The sequence below is a fragment of the Myxine glutinosa genome, unplaced genomic scaffold (assembly GCF_964187855.1).
Source record: "Myxine glutinosa unplaced genomic scaffold, kmMyxGlut1.1 SCAFFOLD_1645, whole genome shotgun sequence".
NCBI lineage: Eukaryota > Metazoa > Chordata > Myxini > Myxiniformes > Myxinidae > Myxine > Myxine glutinosa.
The window spans coordinates 5,155-17,423 of NW_027617740.1; the positions used below are offsets into that span (position 1 = coordinate 5,155).

The following is a 12,269-nucleotide window of genomic DNA, read 5'->3' on the forward strand; positions in this document are numbered from 1 at the left end:
TGGAGCATGGAGGAGAATAATATGCGTACACACACACACACACACACACACACACACACACACACACACACACACACCAACACACACCAACACACACCAACACACACCAACACACACACACACACTGGAAAAATTCTGGAAAGGAATTTTTGAAGATCAAAAATAACATAGCACGGAAGAAGAATGGACCACAAGCTTGGAAAAGAATAAGCAATATCTCGTGGAAAAATTCCCCCAGTGATTATTGATGAAAGACAAAAATAGAAAACAACTTTAAAACATGCCAAACTTTGGAAGCCCAGGCCCAGATGGCATTCCAAATTTCTGGCTAAAACAACTTGATGCTCTTCACAACCACTACGCCAGGGCATTTAATGAACTGAACCAAGAGGAAAAGGCAGTGGATGAGGGAAGGGAACATCTTTTTCATCCCAAAATCTGAGGAAACGCAACTTCCCCACAAATACCAGCCGATAACATGCCGACCAACAACATACAAACTGCTGAAAGGAATCGTCACAAAAATGATGTACCATCATCTAACACAGCAAGGTGGTTTAGAGGCAGAACATAAGGGATGTAAGAGAGGTTGTTATGGAACAATTGACCACCTACTACTGAACAAGGCTGTGCTTGAAAATTGCAAAATGCGAAGAACTAAATTGTTCACTGCCTGGATAGACTATAAGAAAGCTTTTGACAGTGTCCCACATTTGTGGATGATAAAATGCATGCAAATATACAAAATCAATCCCCAAATAATCAAACTGATTGAGAAAGCAATGTAGCTCTGGAATAGCACATTGATATTACAGCACTCAGAAGGAAAAATCGAAATACCAGATATGAAGATACGGCATGGAATCTTCCAGGGAGACAGTATTTCCCCCCTTTTGTTTTGTCTGGCTCTGGACCCACTAAGTAACCTCATCAATGAACAAGGACATGGATGCACCCTAACAACCAATAGACGAACATCCAAATAAATAGCAAAGGTGACACATCTACTATACATGGATGATTTAAAGCTCTTCTCTCCAAATGACAAAAAATTGACAGAACAACTAAAACTAGAGAAATGATTTTCCGAGAACATTCAAATGGAATTTGAACCTAATAAGTGCGCCAAGTGCACATTTTTACAAAGTAAACCAACAAAAACAGACAACATAAAAATTTATCTAGAAACAACAATACAGCAGTTAGAAAATGAAGCATCACACAAATACCTCGGAGTAGAAGAAGGCCACCAAATATGTCACAAAGAAATGCGCAAAACAATCGCCAAAGAATACCTACAGAAAACGAAGCTGATCCTGATAACATACCTCTCCCCAAGAAACAAAATCAAAGCCATAAACCAGCTCTCAGTACCAGTGGACAATATAGCTGTGGAATAATAAACTTGCCCCAATCAGAAATCAACAAGTTGGACATCAAAACAAGAAAACTCCTTAAACCATCCACAAAATGTTTTACAAAAACCAGTGCATCCCGAGAATGTACCTGCCAAGACGAGAGGGAGGGAGCGGCCTGATGGAACTCAACCATTTGCACAGAGCGACGAGCGTAGGACTAGCTGAGTATATGAAATGCTCAAAAGACTATCGAATGTAATTTGTAAGCAAACATGAACACAACAAACCTGAAAAGGTATCCCTAACTCACCTCGCAAATAATTTCCAAAAACAGGTTTGAATAGAAGATGCCGCACAGGAAAATGAAACTGCAACAAATACAGCCCCAACAATAGCAAAAATTACAAAATAAATACAGTCACGTGAAAAAGTAAGTACACCCCATGTAAAGTTTTGACCTTTTCAACATATTTCAACATACAGCTATTTGATCTTCATTTCAACAATATTGATAGATAAAGGTGATATAATATAACAAATATCATGAAACATTTACATTTTATAGTCCATTGTGTAATTTAAATAAACATAAATGCAAATTTCGCATGTGGAAAAAGTAAGTACAATAACTGAAAAACTAAGTAAGTAAAACTGAAAAAGTTGTACAGCTTGGTCCATGAGCTGTGATCCCTTACCGAAGCAGAGATAGATACTTTGGGTCCTGGGAGGACTCTGTTCCCCCTCCTGAAACCTGCAAATGGAGATATTGACCAAAAACAAACACACATACACACACCCGTTTATTGTTATAGATGGTGTACTTTGTTTTATTTTCTAAATTACCATTGATGCGATTGCAATTGCCAATTAAACTCCCACACGAATGGAGTATGCAAGTGGGATGTTTCCTTTTGCTGTTTCTTTTTCCACAGCCACCATCTTGTCGGGCATTTGGATAATTTACCTGACTTGCTACAATTCCCGAAACTTGGGCTTTCTCCTGACCATCATATTGAATAAGTTTATCAAGTTCGGGCACATCAAATTTGGTAAGTTTATCGATGTGTTTTGTTTTCCAATCTCGATTTTGGCCTACTCGGTGTCATGCATTGGATTCGCTGCTTTACTGTCCTGAAATCCCCTCTCCCTAGGGTCTGTTTCTTTCTCTGTGTTGTCGGGTCAAGTAATGTTTCGCGAGGCCCATTTGCTGAATGAAGACGCATCTCTAAGGTTTGTACTTTGTCTTCCATTCTGCGGTATATAATTTTAAAATCGAATTGAATATCTGTGATGTTGTTCTTTTTATTTATTTATTTATTTATTTGTTTATTCTGTCCTATAATGTATTAGTAAAGGTATTGTTGACATCTCCTTGCCCAAAAAGATGCCATTTTATCTCGAGTGATTTTCCCTCAGGGTCCAAGATGGCTTTGTTATTTTTCGATGGTGGCGTCCTTATAACCCGAAGCACAATATGCATGGTGAGTTCGTTCTTGTCAGTCGCCAATGCTTTCAGGTCTCTTTGCATTTTGATTCTTTCCATCGCAAAGCTTTCAGGGCATTTTTTCCTTAAAGTATATTCTACGAGACTATGTTTATATATATATACAGTCACGTGAAAAAGTAAGTACACCCCATTTAAAGTTTTGACTTTTTCAACATATTTCAACATACAGCTATTTGATCTTCATTTCAACAATATTGATAGATAAAGGTGATATAATATAACAAATATCATGAAACATTTACATTTTGTAGTCCATTGTATAATTTAAATAAACATAAATGCAAATTTCACGTGTGGAAAAGGTAAGTACACCCCTACATTTATCAGTACTTCAAATACCTAAAATTAGAATCAGGTGCAAATGATTAGAACATCGTTAGAGAGGATCTTGGAGGAACCTGTCTTATTTAAACCTCAGACATTTAGTTTGGTTTGCTCTTTGTTGTTGAAGTGTGCGGCATCACCATGCCGAGATCAAAAGAGCTCTCTGAGGCCTTCAGAAAGAAGGTTATAGATGCCTACGAGTCTGGGAAGGGATTTTAAAAGATCTCCAAACAATTTGAAATCAATCATTCGACTGTCCGGAAGATCATCTACAAGTGGAGAAGATTCCAAACAACTGCCAACTTGTTCAGGCCAGGCCGCACCAGCAAGTTCAGCCCGAGAGCAGACGGCAAGATGCTGAAAGAAGTCTCTAAGAACCCCAGAATGTCATCACGGGACCTACAGGTAGCTCTTGCTACTGTTGATGTCAAAGTGCACGAGTCTACCATGAGAAAGAGGCTGCACAAATTTGATCTACATGGGAGGTGTGCCAGAGGGAAACCTTTACTGTCCAGAAAGAACATCAGGGCAAGACTAAAGTTTGCCAATGAACACCGAGGCAAAGACCAGCATTTGTGGAACAATGTGCTCTGGATAGATGAGTCAAAGGAAGAGCTATTTGGCCACAGTACCAGAAGACATGTTTGGTGAAAACTAAAGACAGCATTTGACCACAAGAACCTGATCCCAACTGTAAAGCATGGTGGTGGAAATATTATGGTTTGGGGCAGCTTTGCTGCATCAGGGCCTGGGCAGCTCACCATCATAGAATCCACTATGAATTCTTCATTGTACCAGAGGGTGCTTGAGGATAATGTGAGGCCATCTGTCGGAAAGTTAAAGCTCAACTGAAGGTGGACCTTGCAACATGACAATGACCCTAAACATACCAGTAAATCCACCAAGGAATGGCTGAAAAGAAAGAAATGGAGGGTTCTGGAATGGCCAAGTCAAAGCCCGGATCTAAATCCCATCGAGATGTTGTGGGGGGATTTGAAACGAGCTGTGCATGCAAGAAACCCCTCAAACATCACAGATGAAAGAATTCTGCATGGAGGAGTGGGCAAAAATTTCTCCCAGTCGATGTCAGAGACTGGTATACAGTTATAAGAAACGCCTACTTGAGGTTGTTTCTGCCAAAGGGGGCAATACCACCTATTAGAGCCAAGGGTGTACTTACTTTTTCCACATGTGAAATTTGCAGTTGTGTTTATTTAAATTATACAATGGACTACAAAATGTAAATGTTTCATGATATTTGTTATATTATATCACCTTTATCTATCAATGTTGTTGAAATGAAGATCAAATAGCTGTATGTTGACATATGTTGAAAAAGTCAAAACTTTACATGGGGTGTACTTACTTTTTCACGTGACTGTATATATATGGTAGCCATGCATAGTCATGAAGCGGTGCAATCGTTGTGTGGTCGGGTGTGGAGTTTCCGAGCCATGACGTCTTGTGTTTTGTACAAGTTTCTAGTTTGTTTTGGTGTGCTAATTTGTTATTGAGCTGTGTGGGTGTCGGACAGCTTTGTTTGTCATTTGATCTCTCAGAGTAAATGTTGGGTGCCAGGGACAACAAAGTACAACAAGTGTTATGGATTCGTCACTTCCGTTGTTGTGGTTTTCCTCCACTGTAAACATTTTTAATTCCATGTACTATTATTTATTGTTGTCGTTTAAGGGAGATAGAGATTACTATTTTCAAAAGGTAAAAAAGTTAATGTTTTAAATGAAACCGGAACCGGACGACGACGAAGAGGAAGAGGAAGAGGAGGAGAAGGCGGAACGGGTGAGTCGGAAAAGAAGCCGAGCTGCTTCAAGGTCCTGAGCGAACGTTGGCGAACGAAGGTCACGTGTGAACTTTGGGTTTCCCGGGAAAGGGATTCCTGCGACAGTTGTCATCGCTGTGACAGATAAACCTGCGTGACAGGTTTTGAGGTTGATTCCGGAGAGAATCATCAGAGTGCCGTTACGCCACGAGAACGGGCCGTCGGCCATTTTTACCTCACGCAGGATTTGCGCTTCGCTCAAGGTTTTTCACTTCGCTTCAACCATTTTCACCACATTCAGACGTTAATCTGGTGTGTGTGTGCAACGTGGCTTTTGAGTGGGAAATCTGCGGTTTGCCGATTTGGAGCTGTGGAACGTCCATACCTGAGGGTGTGATTTCCCAGTCGCCTTGAGGGTACCTTTGCCTATCTTTGGCAGTGTGACTGTCAACTGAATGGGATTCTGGTCTCGATACAACATCGTTCTGACGATCGCTTCAACATCGACTTTGGCTTGATGCCGGGATAGAGACATTTGGAATGTTATTTTCGCTCACTAGGAGCACATTGAGTTACATTGTACGAAACTGATGGTACCATCATAGTAATGATATATTAGTTGAACAATTGATTACTATTGTTTTTTGTACTGTTATTCTTGTGTGATCTTAATACAATACTTGTTTGTTGGTAACAATTGGTGTGGTTTCACCATTGATCTTTGACATACAGAATAACACATCTTTCTGCCGTGACTCTTCTCGGGGCTCGGAGGTACACTGTGACCGGGGTTTGGGGAGGAGCACGTAACAGAAGGCTGAGCGTTTCAAAATGCAGATCCTCGCAGGAGTTTATAGATTGCAGTAGATTTATGAGTGATTTCACACACACGCACTCCAATTGCTGTTGCTCTTCCTGGCCCTTCAGGAACTGGCAAGGCTATTAATTAAGGATTGTGCAGAAAGAGGTCAGTCTTTGTAGCAATTAACGTTGTACCATTTTGTTTGGACTAGATCCTCGAGCTGAGACACGTCTTAACATCACCCTCAATGGCTTTGAACTTCACATCTACAACCGGTCATCCATATATGAGCACTTGGAGAAGGTGTTTGGTCTTGAACCGACGACCATTCTGCCCACGAAGAACAGCGAAAGGGGAAAAGCAAATGCCAAGAAGAAAGACAATCTTCCCAGTGAGAGGTGCTGATTGCAACTGCTGTGATATGTCATTTTCTTGCAATACTGAGGAATGAGCTGAACCAAACCTTGTATCTCCAGGAAATTCCATCCATTTGGATCATATAGCTTTAAAGCTGGTGCACACCCTATAGCTAGAGTGGAGTATTAGTCTTGGTGAAAGCTTGTGTCGGTTGGTATGGATCTTATCAAATGAATGTTGATGAGAGTAAGTTTTACTGCCATAGCTAATGAGGTGCTGCTCATGTTTGGACCATCAGCCTTTATTATTATTATTATTACCCTCGCCAGAGGAGCGGGTATTGCATTTGAGTCAGTTTGTTTTTTTGTTTGTTTGTTCTTTTGTTTGTCTGTCTGTCTGTCTGTTTGTTTGTCCGCACAGAATAAATATGATTTTCTTTGCAACCGTTGTCCGATTGACAGGAAATTTTCACCATAGGTGCAACTCCACCTGCATAATTTTTTAATGATAATAATGACGTCATAGATCACATGGTTCGGCCGCCATCTTGGAAAAACCGAAAAACTTTGCACTTATATATCTCCGAAAGCATTGACGAGAAAAAGTTGAGACATGGCTCATTGTAAAGAACTCTCCATGGGGAATAAAATATGTTAATGATGATGTCATAGGTGCCTCCATTATGACGTCATAATTCGACAAGCACAAAACTTCACCCGATAAGATGAAATTTCTTGAGCATAATCTAGGAATAGATTAGTTTGGAAAAAAATAAATAATGACGTCATCGGTCACGTGGTTCGGCCACCATATTTGTTTTAACACAAAGCCTTAAAAACCACTGAAAATACATCCTGGCGAGGGTTTGCAATCTTCGATTGGTCTTTTTCTTATTATTATTATTACCTTGGCCACTGAAGGTGGATGGAAGTTGTGTTTTCACCCCTGTCGGTCTATCTGTTTGTCTGTCTGTCTGTGATCAGGATATCTGAAAAAGTTATGGATGGATTCGGATGAAATTTGGCAGAGAGTTAGCAGATGCGACAAGGACGAAATGATGAGATTTTGGTGAAGATCTGACGTGGAGATCGGTTTCTGAGGTTTGGGACATGGAATGTAGGGACATTGACAGGGAGATCAGGAGAAGTGGTGGAAGTATTGGTTAGAAGAAGAGTGGATATATGTTGTGTGCAGGAGACGAGATGGAAGGGAAGTGGTGTGAGAATGGTGAAGGGTAGGCAGGGACAGAAATACAAGTTTGTGTGGCAAGGGGCGTGCATGGCGTTGCAAGGGGCGTGCAAATACAAAATGGCCGACGGCCCATGCACGGAGGGCGTGCATGGCGTTGGTGTCATGTTTTCTGAGGAGTTTGTAGACAGTGTGGTGAGTGTGACTAGAGTGAGTGAAAGGTTGATGATGGGGAAAATGATGATTGGAAAGCTCTTGGTGAACGTCATATCGGGATATGCTCCGCAGGTTGGTCGGAGCGATGAAGAGAAGGACAAGTTCTGGTGTGCGAAAGAGAAGCTGATGGAAAAGGTGAAAGATGAGGAAGTTGTTATGGTAGGAGGAGACCTAAATGGATATGTGGAAAGAAGTATGGACGGTTTTGAGGGAGTTCATGGGGGTTACGGATATGGTGTGAGAAATGGAGAAGGTGAAAGGATTTTGGAGTTTGCTGATGGAGCTGATTTGTTGATTTGTAATACTCAGTTCCAGAAAGAGGATAATAAGCTTGTTACATACACGTCAGGTGGGTCGACGACAACCGTTGACTACCTGCTGGTGCGTAGGCGTGATAGGGGGCACCTCCGGGACACAAAGGTGATCCCGGGGGAGTAGGCTGTTTCACAGCACCACTTGGTTGTCTGCGACATAAGGGTGAAAGGTGCGAGGAGAGCTCGGCAGGTGAAGTACCAAGCGAGAATGAAGGTGTGGAGGTTGAAAGAGGTGACAGTGAGGGAGGCATTAAAAGAGAGGCTGAGTATGGTAGAGGATGATGTGGTTGAGCTTAAAAGTGGTTGGATGTCAATGAAAGATAGTCTGCTGGGAGCCGTTGGTGAGGTATATGGATGGACAAAAGGACGACCGAGGCACTCGGATACATGGTGCTGGGATGATGAAGTTGGAAAGAGGATTGACGAGAAGAGGAAGAAGTTCAAGGAGTGGCAGAAGGCGAAGGGCATGGGGGCAGAAAAGGCAGAGCATGAAAGTTATAAGGCAGCCAAGAAGGCTGCAAAGAAAGAGGTAGCAAAGGCGAAGGAGGCATGTAGGAAAATGTTCGGAGAACGCTTGGATTTGGAAGAGGGTCAGAGAGCGGTATTCAGGATTGCAAAGCAGATAGCGAAAGAGAGGTGTGATGTGATGGGGGTGAGTTGCTTGAAGGATGAAGTGGGACAAATCGTTGTGGACCCAGATGGAATTAAAGGAAGATGGAAGAGATGTATGGAAATACTGTTGAATGCAGAGAATGAATGGGATGGCAACATAGAGAGTAACCCAGTTTTAGGACCGGCAGAGAAGATAACCGAGAAGGAAGTTGAGGAAGCGATGAAAGCAATGAAGAGTAGAAAAGCAGGAGGGCCGACGGGAGTTGTGGGAGATATGTTGAAGGCAGCGGGAAATTGGGGTGTGAAGAGAATGACAGAGATCTGCAATCTGGTGGTGAAAGAAGGCCGCATTCCAGTGGATTGGGAACTGAGTACCCTCATCTCTCTATACAAGGGGAAAGGTGACCCTCTGGAGTGTGGCTCGTACTGAGCGATAAAGTTATTGGAGCATGGAATGAAGGTATTGGAAAGGGTGTTGGAGAGGAGGATAAGGAAGAAAGTGAAGATCGACGAAATGCAGTTTGGATTTATGCCAGGAAGAGGAACGACAGACGCACTTTTTATTGTGAGGCAGTTGCAGGAGAAGTACATGGAGAAGAGGAAGAAGTTGTTTCTTGGGTTTGTTGATCTGGAGAAAGCATTCGATAGGGTTCCACATGAAGTAGTGACATGGGCATTGAGGAAGTTAGGAGTGGAGGAATGGTTGATCAGAGTAGTGATGGCAATCTACAAAAGAGTGCGCACAGCTGTAAGGACGAAGGACGGGAACAGTGGTGAGTTTGCGGTGAAGGTGGGAGTGCATCAGGGGTCGGTACGAAGTCCACTACTATTTGTAGCTGTGATGGAGGCGCTGGCTCGGAATGTAAAGGAGGGTTTTCCGTGGGCGTTGTTGTTTGCAGATGATCTGGTGTTGATTGCAGAAAGTATGGATGGACTGAAGGAGCAGATGAACAAGTAGAAGGAATGTATGGAGACAAAATGTCTGAAGGTGAATATCAGAAAAACGAAGGTGATGGCAAGTGGTAAAGCATGTGGTGAGGTGGAAAGAACTGGGAAATGGCCATGTGCTGTGTGCAGGAAGGGTGTCGGAGTGAATCCCATTCAATGTACAATGTGCGCTGAGTGGGTTCATCAAAAATGTAGTGGTCTGAGAGGGTCATTAACCAGTGTGGCAGCTACATTCAAGTGTAAGGTGTGCACAGAGGGAGCTGCAGATGGAGGAAATGTTGAGTTGGATCTTGGAGACGGCGTGAAGCTGGAAGGTGTGAAAACATTTTGTTACCTCGGAGACATGCTGAATGAAGAAGGTGGATCAGACTCGGCAACGGTTGCTCGAGTGAGATGTGCATGGAAGAAGTTTCAGGAACCGAGTGGCGTGCTGACGAGGAGGGGAGTGTCATTGAAGCTGAAGGGAAAGGTGTATGCTGCATGTGTGAGAAGTGTTATGATTTATGGGAGCGAGACATGGGTAATGAACGCAGAGCAGCAACAAAAGCTGGAAAGGGTGGAAATGCGAATGGTTCGATGGATGTGTGGAGTTTCGTTGAGAGAGAGGAAGACAAATGATGAATTGCGAAAGATGATGGGAATAGAGCCTGTGATGGATGCTGTGAAGGGAAACAGTTTGAGATGGTTTGGTCATGTGTTGAGGAAGGATGAAAGTGACTGGTTGAGAAGAGTGGTGGAAATGAATGTAGAAGGAAGTAGAGGACGGGGAAGACCGAGAAAGACTTGGCCAAAGATGGTCGAAGAAGAAATGTGGGCAAGGGGTTAACAAGGGCAGATGCAGAAAATAGGGCAAAATGGAGAAGATTGTCATGGGGACTGCAAGGCTAACCCCTGTTCTTGCAGGGAAAATGGCCTTTGAATGCCTGTTGTTGTTGTTGTTGTTGTTGTTGTCTACTAGAATTTTCTAAGCGATTCTTCACCATTGGGAGATGGGGCCAAAAACGATATATAACAGGATATCTCCAAAAGTTGTGGACGGATTTGGACGAAACTTGGTGGACCAGTTGTGTGTGTGAGAAGGAAGAATCGATTCAATTTTGGTGAAGATCCGGATCCGGCTCGTATAATTTTTAAAGTTATTCTTCACCATTGGGAGATCGGGCCAAAAATGATATATCAATATCTATATATCAATATCTATCAATAATCTCAATATCATTATAATAGCAGGATATCCCAATAATTTGTGGACGGATGATTTTGATTAAATGTGATTCTGTGTTGTGATTTTCTGGTCTACTCTGGGATACAAAACGTAAACTGTCCACCTGGTGGAAGTATGCTCTCTGCTGAGTGCCGTTCTAGTTTTTTTTGCACTTAGGAATTGCTGACTCTCAAAACCTCAGCGAAACGTACCACATGCTCTTATTAAACTTTTAGTGATAAAATTATTGCACTTGACTTGATTCCTCGACGATAAGTTTGAGCATTACAAATTACCATGCTTCCAGCAAAAGACCATGCATCCCCTTAAACATAATTGAAAGAGAATATGTTGATAATTTATCTTTCATCCATTGTGCAAGTGAGTTTTATATTCATCGGTGGTCTGGTACACCGTCTCCAAAAACTGCATCTCGTTCGTTCAACGGAAATGACAGTGTGAAAACTTATTTGTCAATAGTCTGTTTAACTACCGTTATAGATTAAATTATTGAGTTGCAAGGTTTAATCATAAAGTAATTTAGCATCGATAATGGTTATCTCCCCCCTCCATCCACCTCTCCCCCCACCTTCCCATGCCACCTCCCCCCAAGCCCTCTCCTTCCCACAGATCTTCTGATGTCCCTGTTCTCTGCTGTTGTACTTGTGTGCGTCCCTCTTTCTCCCCATCTTGTCTCCCGCTCCCTTTTTTTTTTTTTTTTTTTTTTTGTATACAAGATCGAGGCTCGTGAAAGAGAGGTGGCTTGGGGCTCGTCCGTGGCTTAGATGTTATTTACCGAGCGGTTTGGTATGACCACGTCTGCACAAGTTACCCGATTATACCCGAACGTTGACTAATCGAGCTACGCTAGGTCAATGAAGGAAAAGACACACAGCTGGGATTCAAATGACACGACACCAGGGTTCAGTTCTCAAGACCTCCGGAGGAGGTTATATTGTTACGGAAGGTTAGATTACAACTACAAGAGGGACAGCATAGTAAGATAAGCACTTAGACACACTCTTATATTATTCCCAACAGACGACAGATAAACGGGACAAAAGGCTGACTCACACGGGGATTGATGGCTAGGAAAGGCAGGATCGATGGCTCCAGGTGCACCTGGGCTCAGGGACAGAATCGGCTCGGTCCGGTCCAGAGATGCGGGAGGTCTCACAGCGCTCGAGGTGGCGTCTTGTCGTCTCAAGCTGGGGGCGCATCTGACGTCACATCCGGTGAGTCGCTTCGTATATCCGGCGGGGAGTGACACGCCCTCGGCTCGTTAGCTCCGCCTCGTGGAATCGGCACGTTGCTTCTCATTGGGTGCGTGCGGGGGGTTTACCAGGCTCCGCCCTTGACGAGGAGCTGATTACTCGATTAATTACTCGATTAATTCCTCATTAATCACTCAAAAAGACAAACCGACACACAAAACACAAAAAACAAGGGGAGCGGCAGACAAGATGGGGAGAGAGGGGGAAGGACACAAACACAGCATTTGAGAGCAGGGACATCGGGAGGACTTGGGGGGGAGGTGGGGGAGGAATAAAACATATGACCACTGCAAGAACTCTGGGGTGAATTACCGGGGGTAGAAAAGATCAAGGTTTTCGATGGGGGAAGATAAGAGATGGTGGTGAACAGCTGTTTTAAAGACCTGGA

General features: G+C 43.0%; 1 protein-coding gene across 1 annotated transcript in view; it reads left to right on the forward strand.

Annotated features, from left to right (window-relative positions):
• Positions 1-2,290: 2,290 nt before the first annotated feature.
• LOC137412457 (bridge-like lipid transfer protein family member 1) overlaps positions 2,291-12,269 on the forward strand; it is a gene marked incomplete at both ends in the record, with an annotated part of 87,967 nt that continues 77,988 nt past the window's right edge. The window contains 4 exons of the mRNA XM_078769181.1: positions 2,291-2,407; positions 2,510-2,588; positions 2,775-2,839; positions 5,980-6,166. Of these exons, the coding sequence (XP_078625307.1) occupies positions 2,291-2,407; positions 2,510-2,588; positions 2,775-2,839; positions 5,980-6,166 (448 nt within the window). The remainder of the gene's footprint in view (positions 2,408-2,509; positions 2,589-2,774; positions 2,840-5,979; positions 6,167-12,269) is intronic.